Consider the following 14,426-nt stretch of genomic DNA (forward strand, 5'->3'; position numbering starts at 1 on the left):
CAAGTATAGCTTTATTATCTAGCTAATTGTCTAGCATAGATACTAACCAGTATGCTAAGAACCTGGCCTGCTAGCACGCTAATAAGAAAAGAACAGATATATACATGTATAAAGTAATGAAGTTACCTCAGCTGTCACATTTAGATAGCGAAGTCAGCTATATTAAAGCTGTATTTGAATCAAATATCGATCTAGTCGATGTTTTATTGCTTTATCTTACCTACAAACAGGTTCCTCCACCATTTTGGAAAAGAAACTGTGTCAGGTAGCGATGCCTTCTGAGTAAGACGTACACACACACTGGAAACTGAGTGCAAGATAAATTTACAGGACGACACCCAACAAAACCAGAGGCTGATCACTGAGAAGGAGTTTATTAGATACTGAGAGACAGCGTGTGTGTAGAAGAAAGATTTCACTTCACGTATATATCTAATGTGCCAACGCACAGCCCCGAAAAAAGTCTGAGAGATAGGACGTGTCCCCAAACTCAGTCCTGTCGTTGAGGTAAAGCTCATTTCTGGTCCAAAAATATTGTCCATTGCTAACTTATTATTGTTATTTTTTTTGCATATTTACTTGTTTTGTATATAAGTAGGAATATTTTGGCACATCATGGTAATGCTGGAGACAAAGCGTGTGCTGATTTTTACAGTTCCTAACTTTCGTCAAAATGAAATTTGTACACAAATGTAGCCAATTTAGTCATTTTGTCAGCTTACAGTATAGCCACTGGTAGCTATATGGTAGCCTTCCCTACCTATTAGCCTCGCGGCTCCAACGCAACAATAAACAGACAGTAAACATGTCTCGGTTTGTATATTGTGATAATGCTAATTCTGCCGCTGTAATCATACAGACATGTCGTGTTCCCGACCCGAGACTCTTATTCACACGTATTCAGAGTTGAGGTCTGCGCATATGTAGTGAAGACCGTTTAACACCGAAATTACACACATCATTGCGTTATTCAGACCTCGGACCGACTACAGACTCCAGAAGTTACAAGAGTGCAGAGTTACACATGCTGGGCGGAGCTTGGCAGAACAGAGGCGTGTCTCGGTTAGTTGAACTCAAGTTCACATTTCCTACGTGATTCGATATCGGCTCGAGCTTGCAGACGGGTGCTTGGTCAGCTTGTCCTTCGGACCGCAGGTTGCATCGAACGAACAAAAACATCGGCTTTATTTGATTAATTCGCATAAACATCGTTAAAAACGCGGAAAAAAAAGAGACCCTGCATACACATGACGTAGCATTTCATCGTCTCAATTTCGCATCAGATGGCGTCATTACGTTGCGCACAGAATTGAGCGTCGGAGCACGAGATATATAAATAAATAAATAAATAAAACGCTAATTGATAAATCTGGACACGGTCTACATCTTCAGTGTGAATTTTCTAGACGCAATTTTTTTTTAGATTTAAAAACGCATTCCGGACGGTTCTACTCAAGAAAAATCGAAACGTTAACTAAATATATACCAAACATCAACCCGAGTGCCTGCGTGACCCGACTCTGAATACGAGGAACTTTCCCCATATAAATACGTACATCGTTTTGGGATTGAATACGGCTGATTAATACATTTTGACTTCATAATATGCAGTTGTAGATTCATCATCCCGTTATCCGGTGTCACCCGGAAGAGGACACGTTGTCTCGGGGAGCATTTCTTCGCCGCTGTCGCTCTGGCTTGTTCGTCAGGGACCTAAATCTACAGCGTCTACAGTACAGTTAAAAGCACAATCCAAATAAAAAACCGAATTCAAATGGAAATGAAATGAAACCCAACGTAATGAGTGTGTGAGCAAAGTGACTTTATAAAGCAAGTGGATTTCGTTAATATACAAAAAAAAAACAACCTGTGAGGTTTATGAACACAAACGTATAACTCGTGTACGTAAGGTGCGGCTACACTCGCCACTCTGAACACTGAACATCTGTAACGTCAGAACTCTGGTGACAAGAAAACAGGAATCATATAAAATATCACAATCGTCAAAACATCCTGTTACGTTGTGTTCTTATAAAGTGAAGAAGAAGAAGAAAAAAAGAGTGAAAAGTGGCACGGACGGGGCATCGAACTTCATTCCGTACACAAACGCAACAATGCGGAAAATCCAGCTGTTTTTCCGTCTTTTTTCCGACACTTTCTTCGCTTTTGAAACAGGCGATGTGTAAAAGTCTTTAAATAGAGGAACATACTGTGGATTCATACAGAAATCACCATCATCATCACCATCATCATCACCATCTAATACACACTCGCTGAGTGCCATGTTTAGGAGAGTAATACTTCATCATCGACGTCATTTCGGCCTTTACTGGATGGAAACAAGGTTATTGCTTGCGCACTGATGACGTCCTTCGCTCCTGAGTTCAAAAACCTGCGTCCACTAAACACCTCCGCGCGCTTAATGCGGAGACGACGTCGCGAGCTAAAAAACTGCCACGTTCTCCACGTCACGTCTGGGCGCTCCAGTACTGCAGGTGGCGCTGTTACGGATTCCGTGACAGCGGTACGAAGACCGCTTTATCGTATAAACATGGACAAAATACCGAACATGAAGAGTTAGGCCTGCTGATTTAGTTCCATATCCCTCTACTGCATGGATTGTTACATTTACATCGAAAATGTTTTGATGGATTTTGATGACTTGAATGCGCTTCCAAAAATAGCAGTTTTGTATTATTGCCTATCAGAAAATAGGAAATAAATGAACGGTTGCCATATACTATGCAGAAACACCAAAGAGAAATAATACGCAAGTGTTACGTGAGAGTATTAAATTACGCAGCGTCCGTCTTTTCTCCGCAGTTACGCCGTAGTGTCCGTGGAAGAGAGCCGGACGTCGTCTCCGCGTGACATACGACGGGGCCTTTACGCTGCTTTCACGCTAGTTGTTTTTTGGCCAGGAAAAAAAAACAAAAATAAACAAGTCACAAATTGTGCACACTGTAACCATGGCAACACCGTCCTAGCTAGTATCGGCTAACATACTGGCCTAGCTTGCTCGCTAGATCGGATTTAACGGTATCACTAAATACAGATGAAATAAAGTGAAATATTACTTTGGAATATTTTCAGTTCACGTGACGTCTGTTTGGCGGTTTTGGGGGGAGGGGACAGCATTACATAAACAATTTTAAACGATACAAATACCTAGCAAAGTCCTAAAAAGCGATTCGTATACGGTATACAATGTACCATATTGTCATTTTGGCTTTTATCATTTTGTGAGCCACTGGACAGGCCACGCCCACACCCACAAGAAACCTGGTGGGACGTCAGCGACCTTTTTTCTCTCTCTATGTGACGTCGGTCAGTCTGTCAATCATTTCTTTCCACCAATCACGTCTCAGAGCTTCTCTCCTACTCGTAACCTCCTGAAATGATAAACTATTGCTTATTAAAATATTACAGCTAATAAATAATGTGAATATTATTACGGAGCATGGAGTACACTGCTGAGCTCCTGATTCAGGATGGAAGCAAAACTTCAGTGGAGGAGAAAATAAAAGTGTTGGCTAGAGATGGCTAGTGAGCTCTAAAACATGAGAACATACACACACACACACACACACGCACACACACGCACGCAGGGAGGGTCGAGGTTCCACACCGGGCCTCAATTCTTGTGCCGTCGGTCTTCATTAAAGAGTCTTAACGTAGTTTCCTGGGAACGTTCCGAACAGCCGGCTCCTCCGAGACGTTCCTGCAGAGGAGAGGGAGAAAAAAAAGAAGGAGGAGAAGGAAGAGAACATTTAAAAAAAAAAAAAAAAAAAAGGGACGAGGAACGAGAGGAAAAAAGACAAAGAATAAGGGCAAAGAGGAAGAAAGGAATAACCGAGAAGAGATGAAAGAAGGAAAAGATTTTTTTTTTAAATAAGGATGTGACGGGTGAAGTGGGAAGAATCAGAAAGGGCGAAAAAGAAGTGAAGAACGACGGAGTGGAAGGGAAAAGTGAAAAGAAGAAAAATAAAACAGGAAAGAAAAAGACAAAAAAAAAGGATGTGATAAAGGAAAAAAGTGTAAAAAGAAAGAAGAAAAAGACAAGAAATGTAAAGAAGAAGAAACAGGGAAATGAAAGGTGGTGAAGAAGAAAAACAAAGAAAACAAGAGATGGAGAAGAAGAAAAGGAAAAGACGATCAGAAGAATGAGAGGAAATAAAAGGAAAAAAGACCAAAGAAAGAGAGGAAGAGGTGAAAAAAGGACAAAAATAGCCGAATAATAAAGAGAAGAAAAAGAGAATGAAAGGAATAACCGCAGAAGAGTTAAGTGAAAGAAAGAGAGCGGAGAAAAAAAAGGAAAATGAAGGTGAAAGACAATTCAGAGACAAAAGAAAAAAACAATGAGAGGATTTTGAGAAGAAAGAAAGAAAGAATAAATCACAGGAAATGATGGAGTGGAATTTTTGTGGATGAGAAAGAGAAGGTGGGAAAGGAGGAGGGACGAAAAAAGAGGAGAAAGAAGAGAAGAGAGATAGACACGAAGAAGAGCGAAAGAAAAGAGAAATAAAGAAATAGAAGAGAGAAAGAAAAGAGAAATAATAAAGAGGAGGAACAGAAAAGATGTGATCAAGAGAGGAAGAGAGATAAAGGACAAAAAAAGAAAAAAAGGAGAAGAAGCAAATGAAAAAGAAGAACAAGGAGGAGAGAGAGAGAAAGAGAAAGAAGCGAGTTATAACTGTTCCCCCGGGGTGTGGTGTGATGAAGCTCAGTGTGGTGAGGGACCGAGCGAGCGAGACGCTGAAGCTGCTCTCTGTGTGGAACTTTCTGGAAGTGCACTGGAGTTTATCACTGATATCGACGGGGTTTAAAACCGGGCTTTAATCGGAGCCATAAACACTTCCAGCACAACGACAGCGTAAAAACAGCTGGAAATGATTCAAGTGAATCACAGAGCCAGTGGAGAGAGAGAGAGAGAGAGAGAGAGAGAGAGAGAGAGAGAGAGAGAGAGAGAGAGAGAGAGAGAGAGAGCGAGAGAGAGAGAGAGAGAGAGAGAGAGAGAGAGAGAGAGAGAGAGAGCGAGAGAGAGAGAGAGAGAGAGCGTTAACACACACTCAGAGTGCTGCTGAGGTCTTCAGCGGAGGCTGTTAAATTAACACCTGAGGACCAGGGATTAGTACATGGGGCGCAAAACGTCTGCTACCGCCATCCACATAATAATAATAATAAGAAGAAGAAGAAGAAGAAGATTTATTGTTCATTAACAACACAGTTTAAATTCAGTTTTAGTCTTGACTTGGCTAATCATATCTAGTTTTGCCTAATCTTATCAAGTCTTATAGAATTTTCCCTATTCTTGGTTTGCGTAATCTTGTCTAGTCTTGGATGATTTTAGCTAGTCCTGGTTTGGATAATCTTGTTTAGTCCCAAGTCGTCTAGTTTCGTTTAGTCATGGCTCGTCTTGTCCGGTCTCGATTTGGTCCGTCGTCTTGTCCAGTATTGGCCTGGCAGGGTTTTGGTCTGCCTACTCTAGCCTTGTCTAATTTCATCAAGTCTTTGTTTAGCTAATCTTTTTTTTTTGACTAATCTTGACCTAGGCTTGGGATTAAGAAAAAAATATCTCTTGATACACACGTGAAAATATTATTGATATATTACAGCAGGTTTATACAGCGTGTCATACCTACGAACCAGCCATCATCGCACTTCTCCACCACGTCGACCACATCACCCTCTCGCAGCTCCAGCTCGTCTTCGTTCCGGGGCACGTAGTTATACACGGCCTGGAACCTGCAGCAGAGGAAGCGTGCGTTTAGTCGCTCTGCTGTCTGCAAACGATAAGTCTGGGAGAGAATCCTGCTAACGGTGATGTCACTTACGGCTCTCCGGCTCCATGGAGTGAATCCTGCATCATTCTCTGGCAGAGAGAGAGAGAGAGAGAGAGAGAGAGAGAGAGAGAGAGAGAGAGATTATATTGATCAATTATTTATAATATCAGAGTTGGTGTTCTGGAAAAGGACGTCACTCCAACCTCATGATCAGCACACACAGACAGATACAATGCAGGAGCATCATTTTCATCCTCAAGTATAATCATCATCATCATCATCATCATCATCATCTGATTCATGCACAGACAGAACTCCAAACAGGGGAAAGGGCATTAAGAGAGGACTCCATTTCCCAGTCTGCACTGCTGCTAGTGTCACTGCACGCGCCGTCCTACCCTGCGTACTCTACTGGAGGAAACAGAGGGCGATAAACAGCGCCTCCTGGTGGAAATAGGGCTGAGCGGCGGCTTCCCATCAACCACCGCTGCATGACTATAAAGCGTCTGTAAGAGTCACAGCTCATGTCAGGGACTTGGCATCACACACACACACACACACACGCACACACGCACACACACACTCTGTCGTTTAATGTCATGCTAATGCAACAATCTACTTTTAATATCGTTTCATCCATAAACATATATATATATATAGATAGATAGTCAAAGTAGCATTGCTGTAGGGACACGCCATGCCACGTTTTATACCTCACACACATCGCAACGCAGACTGAGTGCTGCACACAACATCCCATTCTCCTAGCACACACTTGCTATGCTTTACCTTGATGTGATGAGAACGCGGCTGTGACCTGGGGGACAGTGGTGGAGTGGAGAGAGGAGGAGAACGTGGAGGAGTGCGGGACAAGGGGACACTGGAGGACTGAGGGGAGGAAAGGGCAGGAGGAGGAATCAAAGGTGGAGGAGACGCACTGATGGAGGGAGGAGTGACGAAAGGGGGGGTGGACTGGGGAATTGTGGGAGATGTGGTTCGCTCTGAGGGAGGGACTGGAGAGGATGTGGGAGATGTGGTTCGCTCTGACAAAGGGACTGGAGAGGAAAGGGGAATTGTGGGAGATGTGGTTCGCTCTGAGGGAGGGACTGGAGAGGAGAGGGGAATTGTGGGAGATGTGGTTCGCTCTGAGGGAGGGACTGGAGAGGAGAGGGGAATTGTGGGAGATGTGGTTCGCTCTGAGAGAGGGACTGGAGAGGAGAGGGGAATTGTGGGAGATGTGGTTCGCTCTGAGGGAGGGACTGGAGAGGAAAGGGGAATTGTGGGAGATGTGGTTCGCTCTGAGAGAGGGACTGTAGAGGAAAGGGGAATTGTGGGAGATGTGGTTCGCTCTGAGGGAGGGACTGGAGAGGAGAGGGGAATTGTGGGAGATGTGGTTCGCTCTGAGAGAGGGACTGGAGAAGACGGTGGAGAGGCAGGGATGGTGGGCAGGAGAGGTTGCCGTGATGGGTAAAATGGAGGATGAGAGGAAGGGATGGGAGGAGACAGAGAGCGGGCAGGGGGAGAGGAAGAAAAAGAGGAGGAAGAAGGAGGAGGAGGAGGGTGTATATAAGATGATGGAAAATGAGGATGAGGAGAAGCGGGAAGGGAGGTAAGAAAAAAGGGAGGAGGGGAGCAACAGGACGAGGACGGCTTCTCCTCAGATGCAGGCAAAGGGGCAGGAGATGAGGAGAAGGGTTGAGGGGAGGATGGGGGAGTTTGCACAAGGGACAAGGGGACAGGAGAAGAGGGAGGAGAAAGATGGAGGGATGTACTGTGAGTGGAGGAATTAGGGGAGGGGGAGGACACATGAGGAGGAGGAGGAGAAGGGGCCGGTGATGGGGAGTGATCAGGCTTTGAGAGATGAGGCCTGACAAGAGCAGAGGGATCGGCCTAGCAAGGAGAAATACAGTGAGACAGTTACACGCAAATCCTAAACAACACGATACACTTAATAGAGACGACAGACAGACAGACAGACGGACAGACAGATAGGAGTAGCATGCCTACAATAAATACACCAACAAAAGAACAGACTACTTTAACTCTTAAGAGTAGCACAAAAAACACAAATACATCAACTACTATTATTGTCCGAGTAGCAGACCTACCATAAATACACTTAGCAATAGGCAGCATACCTTAACTGTGCCATGGAATGTTTACCGTAACTACAATAGCAAATAAGCAAACTACTGCATATCTGTCGGAATAGTACGTCCAAAATTTATACACGGAAATATAAGCAAACTACCGTAACTGTCAGAATAGTATGCCAACCATAAACACACTAACAAATCAGCAAACTACTGTAATCACTGGAATAGCATAACTACATGAATGCATAAACAAATGGACAAACCACCGTAACTGTTGGAGTAACACACCTTCCGTAAATACACAAAAAAAATCAGCAAACTACCGTAACTGTTGGAGTAGCACGCCTACCGTAAATACACTAACAAAATCAGCAAACTACCGTAGTCATTGGGATAGCATAACTACTGTAAATACATGAACAAATTGACAAACTACCGTAACTGTTGGCGTAGCACGCCTTCCGTAAATACACTAACAAGACAGCAAACTACTGTTGTTGGAGTACCACACCTACCGTTAACACAGTAACAAACTCAACAAACTACCGCAACTGTTGGAGTAGCATGTCTACCATAAACACAGTAACAAACAGGCAAACTACCGTAACTGTGCAGTAGTATGACCACCATAAATTCTGTACGCATTTCAAAACATGCAAAAGGGGAAAAAATCTATTTCATAGTTTTCATAGAAAACACTGCACGTGCTACCTCTTGTGTCGAAGTATCGTTTATAGAACTGAAAACAGAAGATCTGATTGGCTCATCGCCCTCTTCCTGTATGTACAACTTAGGAAGCCCCGCCCCAAAGCTGTCTGTCACTGGGCTGTGAGGTTCTGGGAGTTTGTCATTCAGTATGCTTGACCATTCCCCATATATCCCCTCATCATCAGGTGGATTTTCTGATTGGCTGGTCAGCCTCACGGGCTCTTGGCATGGTTTCTTTAGAGTTAACCTATCAGGTGACACTAGCACACAGGTTTTAGATGACTCGTCAGCCAGTGGTGTGCAAGGCTCCATGTTTTCCGCCTCCTGTGATAAATGCTTACCAAGGAACATGGTCAGAATTTTGTCGTAGGGGTTTGTATCGGTTATGAGCGTCGCTAGATCTCGGCTTTGTTGCTGTTCTGCGGTCGGTGTTTTATGTCCGGTCGCCTCTGCTTCTACGATGTACAGCTCTTGATTCTGATCTGAACTCAGCTTCTTTTGTAACCGTGTTGTCTGTGCGGCTGGAAAATGATTTCCGCTGTTAAATAAGTGGGAGTGGTCTGTCACAAGAGAGGCGGGGTTGTGTAGAAGAGGTGGGGCCATAAGAGGAGGAGGCGGAGATGAATTTGAGATCATGGAGGAGTGCTGAAGTGTGGTTGGTGCTTGAGTGAGCGGTGGAGGAGTGGGTGGGGGGGTACTGGGACAGTGGAGGATGCTGGGAAGGGGTGGTGGAGTGGGCGGGACAGGGGTGCTACAGGGAGAAGGGGAAAAGGCTGTGACGCCCAGAGTGAGAGACAACCATTCACTGGTGACCTCTTGGAGGTGGGGGTAAGGGGCGGAGCCAAGGGAAGCAGGATGGGGCTTATAGAGGAGTAGAAAGAGAGAGAGAGAAAGAATAAGAAAGTGATGGAAAAATAAAAGAAAGTGATTGATTTAGCAGATTCTTCCACTCTTGAATAGCCTCACCTTCTGCACCCTGTAGGTGTCTACACGGTGACCGGGACTTTTAGAAGGGGATCCCTTGATGACATCGACGTATGAGACGGGGAAAATCCCCTGCTTACTGGAGCCAGGGATCCTCCCTTCATACCAGTTCTTATCAACTTTCCTCAGCAAGATCACTCTCTCTCCCTGCAAAACGCACACATATAAACAGTACTGATAAATGTGTACGGCGGTACAAGTTAGCTAGTGTCTGAGGTAAATGATTTAGCTAGCTCACAGTTATTAAAAAAAATAGGGGTAGGGGGTAGCTGGTAAATTGTTGCCGTATGGCAACAATGTGCAACGGTGGAAAGTAGCAGAACATTTTTTTGCCACCTAGTAAGCATGTAAAAATTCTAGAAAGAAGCTTCAGTTGTAAAAAGTACATGGTTGGATTTACTCACTCAAAATACATACAAAAAAAATTTGATCCAAAAATGTTTTGGGTGAAGTATCTTTTTAAGTCTTTCTCTTGAAATCACATGCAATTGCAAAATGTCTGATATTATACCGGTTTTTCTTACTGGGAATGTGGAAAAAAAACTACATCTCAGACTTTTTCCTTGAAGTAGTTTTGCCTAAATATTGAAAAATTAATTACATTTTTCAGAGCCCTGAGATTGCAAAAAAAGGAAGTGCAAACAGCACTTCCTGGTCATGTGAAATGGTTATTTTCTTTTTGTTCTGTCACGGTTAAAGCCTCCTTTTTCCAGTTACATATGAAAATAGCATCTGAGATAAATTCATTGTTGCCATATGGCAACGCCATGCAGTAAAGGGTCAATGTCAACATTTCCCTCAGATGTGTTGGTCAGTTACTAAGAACAGACTCCATGCTATTAAATTTACATAGTTACACTTAGCATCGAGCGCTAATCCAACTTCTATGTGTTCCGCCATTTTGAGAAACACCAACAGCACCAAAACAAATGGTTATTTCTGACGCATAACGCTAGTCTGTTCATGTGGACTTTTCTGGTAAATATAGGGAACGCATGTTAGTGTGAGTCTCTTGCCTTCCTGAGTGAAAGCTCCACGTTGGTGTCGGCGTTGAAGTTGTAGCGAGCCACGGCCTCTCCCATCTCCCGGAGCTGGGCTGGAGGAGGAGGACGCACCGGCTGCTTCCTCTCCGGAGACACGACTTTCTAAGAGACACGGAGAAACCACAAAATAGAGATTTTTTTTCTTCAGGTTACCATGATGCAATGTAAAAATAAATAAATAAATAAATCAGCAAAAATACACGAACAGTCAATACACGAACGAATGAGAAAATCTTATACTCCGGAAAATATGTGACTATATTTAATAATGCTGTGTTTATTATATCTATAAACACACCTCGACGTAAGAAATAGGGAATATCCCGATGCGTCCTCTGTGCTCTCCTTCATACCAGTTGCTGTCGATCTGTCTGACGATGTTGATCGCATCGCCCTTCTTAAAAGAGAGCTCTCTGCAAAACACACACAGAACACGTTTTTAAACAGTTACAACAGTTACAACATCCACTGGAAGCAGATACACGAGACAGGACAGCTGGGACAGTATGATGTCATAACCGTGCGCCGGAAGCATGCGTTTTGTTTTGTTTTTTAAGCGTGTACTCACTTGCTGGTCTGAGCTTTAAAATCGTAAATCGCCCTGGCAGACTGTCTCTGATGAAGAAGAGAAGACAATATGAGATATGTCATCTGCTTAGAGGACACCTACAGCAGGAGACAATCAGAGAGCTCTCACTTGTCATTTTATTATTTATTTATTTATTACAGTAGGGTCTGATATGTTCTAAGAGGTGAGCGTGTGTTTATTTATTAGCACGTTGATTAGGGTCGTAACACAAGAACGGAAAAACGGAGGGGTAACGAGGACAGGAAGTACTGACCGTATAAGGAAGGTAGATTAGATAGATAGTTAACATATGTGTTAACAGTGATGGAGCAGATGTGACAAAAGAATGAATTGACGAAGAAAAAAAGAACTTACTTTAATAAATCCTTATAATCGTATATATAACAGCATAATAAAGACAAAGGTGTCGTTACCTCTCGATCTGGAGTTGGTTTTCTGATCTGAGGCGTGAGGCGACCAGCATCAGAGCCCTGATCTGTAAATTTACACATGGTAGGTGTCAAAAAGGTGAATAGCACCAAGGTGAGACGGCATGCCATGAGGAAACCATTTAAATGAACGTGGCGGGGTTGTAAGATGAGAAAGGTGAAGCACTGGTGGGGGGGGGAATAAAAATAAAAAGAACGATGGGATGAAACAAACTGCAAAGCAAAATCGAAAGTGTTTATTTCACTTTTAGGCGTCGTGATCTTTTTTTTTTTTTTTTTTCCAGTCGCTTCAGTACATTCTGCTGCAGACGCCAAAACTTTAAACAAACGAAAGGTATTTGCTATAACATTGACACGTTTTTTTATTTTCCTAAATACCGACGTCACTGAAGCAACTGGAAAAACTTTACTTACACCGTCAGTGTACACAATCACACTTTAAAACAAGTTACAGACACACAACAAAAAATTCAACATCGAATCAAATGCTTCCGTTACGTTAAACAACTGACGAATGCAAGACCTTGAATATGAAAGAGAAGAAAAGCTGTAAAAACTGATGCACCAAAATGACACGAAACGTACGATATGTACATGCATTTAACAAACATAACAAAAATGGATCATGCTTCTTTCTTTCTTTTTTTGCCTCTTTTCCACAAAACAAGCTTACAGACCACAATTCGTAATCGGAACCTATTTTATATTTATATTATAAACCAATAAACCCTGAGGAAATAGATTAGCAACAGTAGAACTATGCTAACTGTGTCTACTTTAGAAACCAGCAGAAAAGAGGCAGTGTTTCAAACACACCAGCACAGCGAGTTTGTGGGAATGACAATGGGACCGTGCAACTGTGACGATAAGGGTTCTTAGCGAGCGAGGAAATGTTAGTGCAGCTGCACCTGAATAGTAGTGTGCGTTTGAGCTAGCATTAGTGTGCTGGTTGTTGTTGGAGGCATCTGCGTGGTGCGGCTGCGGCTGCTGGAAGGAGGCACTGTGGTAAGGCTGGTAGTGGTGGGAGGAGGAAGGGGAGTAAGTCCCCCGCCGACCCCGCAGTGACGAGCTCCTTTCGGGAACTTCTGGGAGCAACTCCTGCAGTAGCCGACGCAAAATGCTATCATCTGGCAACCGAGCAGCTCCCAGACCTTTCTCAGCCCTTAAGTGGTCATAAATGTCCTGTAGCGCAGCGTCTAAAGCCTCATACATTGCTGCCTTTGACTTGTGGTGGCCGGAGCGACTATGGCGCCGCTGGGTTGGTGGGGAACCCCGCTTCTTGCGGAAAGGCACCGGACTGACCAGGAAGGCCAGCTTGGAAAGGCCTGATTCGCTGGGTGACTGCTGAAGCAGCGGAGGCGTGATGGTGGCGCGGCTCTCTTGCTGTGCTCTTTCATGCTTAAGCATAGTGGTGAAGCGAGTGTAGGAAGCCGGGCAACGCCCCTTACATGAGCTGATGAGGTGGCGGTGGTGGTAACCTTGACTCTGGCCCAGACTCTGGTGGTGATGGTGGTGGTGGCTGCTGTGGTGACGGCGTCCGTGGTGATGGTGGTGATGAAGGTGGTGGTGATGGTGTCCAGAACCACAGAAGCTCTCAGACGACGCTAGTGAGCAGTGGTCCAAGTCGCTCTCGCTGCAAAAGGAAGATCCTTCTATCTGAACAAAGTCACTCAATTCAGACGCGCAAGCATCCTGCTCGCTGTCCGAGTAGTCCTGCTGCTGGTGCTGGTTCTGCCTGACCACCGGAACAAGGCTGCGATCTTCTGGACCTGGCCGTGGTTGGCCTTCTGGGGGACTTCTCGCCCTTTCTGGAAGGTCTTCCTCCTCCAGGAGCGACTCCACAGAGAAGCGGCGCTTGGGGCAACTGCTGGCTCGAGAAGACCCTGGTGTGGTGGTGCCTGACGGAGTGTTATCTTCGCCGAGGTCCGGCATAGACTTGGACTTTTGGATCAGCTGCTCATACGCCGAGATCCGATTGGGCACCATGCGCTGTGGTACTTCATGCCCACATGACGCCCATGAATGGAGGCTCTTCCGCTGCTGCTGCTGTTGTCGCTCGAGTTCCAGGATGCGGGCACGGACAGAATAGATCACTTCCGAGGGCAGAAGCTGTGCCCGGTCGATGTGGTGCATCGTCTTGTAAAGCTGCAGGAATCCTGGTGTATCGTGGGCCATTTTGCGCCGATGATGCCGACGTGCTCTAGGGGACGAATTAAGACTCTTCGCTTGTGTCTGCTGTTGGTGTGCTCCGCCTTCACCAAGCAGCGATCCGACGCTTTCCGAGCGATTGCCGTTCATTCCGACGTTACCGTCCGAGAGTAAATCATCACAGCTGCGAGACTTGAGGCGAGGCGAGGAAGCGCCTGCTTCCTCGTCCTCCACGCTGCTCCAAGTTTCAGCACTGTCCTTCTGGCACACCTGCCAACCATTCTTGAAGCTGATAGATTGCTTGGAGCTGCGCAGGGTGGATGTGGAGAGGGAGAGGGTGTCAGAGGAAAGGTGGGAGGACACGTGGTCCATACCTGGGGAGCTCACTGATGGAGAGAGAGACTCACAAGTGCCTCCAGCTGCAGAGGCAGCAAATGCAGCATGCCGAAAGAGAGGAGACAGGAGCGGAAGTTAATAGGTTCAACAGGAAGAAAGAGAGAGTTAGTGTGGTTCTAAGAACATTTGAGATGAAGAGGCAGCGAGATCGTACACAGAAATGCAAGAAAGTGTGGTGCAAATGACCAAGAAAACGTCAGAATACAATCATTTCTTGAAAGTAATAGAAGGGAAGGTGACAAACATCAATT

The 14,426-nt window shown here is 44.8% G+C and overlaps 1 protein-coding gene across 13 annotated transcripts in view; it reads right to left on the bottom strand.

Moving 5' to 3' along the window:
* Nucleotides 1–358: 358 nt before the first annotated feature.
* sorbs2a (sorbin and SH3 domain containing 2a) overlaps nucleotides 359–14,426 on the bottom strand; it is a 50,106-nt gene continuing 36,038 nt past the window's right edge. For 10 of the 13 annotated variants that reach the window (XM_053677321.1, XM_053677324.1, XM_053677322.1 and 7 more), the window contains 11 exons: nucleotides 11,617–11,678; nucleotides 11,183–11,280; nucleotides 10,913–11,027; nucleotides 10,588–10,716; nucleotides 9,554–9,718; nucleotides 8,591–9,448; nucleotides 6,573–7,673; nucleotides 6,182–6,289; nucleotides 5,835–5,872; nucleotides 5,639–5,745; nucleotides 359–3,721 (listed from right to left, as the gene is read on the bottom strand). In XM_053677321.1, coding sequence (XP_053533296.1) covers nucleotides 3,660–3,721; nucleotides 5,639–5,745; nucleotides 5,835–5,872; nucleotides 6,182–6,289; nucleotides 6,573–7,673; nucleotides 8,591–9,448; nucleotides 9,554–9,718; nucleotides 10,588–10,716; nucleotides 10,913–11,027; nucleotides 11,183–11,280; nucleotides 11,617–11,678 — 2,843 coding nt within the window. In that variant the 3' untranslated portion in view covers nucleotides 359–3,659. The remainder of the gene's footprint in view (nucleotides 3,722–5,638; nucleotides 5,746–5,834; nucleotides 5,873–6,181; nucleotides 6,290–6,572; nucleotides 7,674–8,590; nucleotides 9,449–9,553; nucleotides 9,719–10,587; nucleotides 10,717–10,912; nucleotides 11,028–11,182; nucleotides 11,281–11,616; nucleotides 11,679–14,426) is intronic. The other 3 variants (XM_047152371.2, XM_053677327.1, XM_053677333.1) reach the window with 3 other exon arrangements.

Source organism: Ictalurus punctatus, chromosome 29 (assembly GCF_001660625.3).
Source record: "Ictalurus punctatus breed USDA103 chromosome 29, Coco_2.0, whole genome shotgun sequence".
NCBI classification, from domain to species: domain Eukaryota; kingdom Metazoa; phylum Chordata; class Actinopteri; order Siluriformes; family Ictaluridae; genus Ictalurus; species Ictalurus punctatus.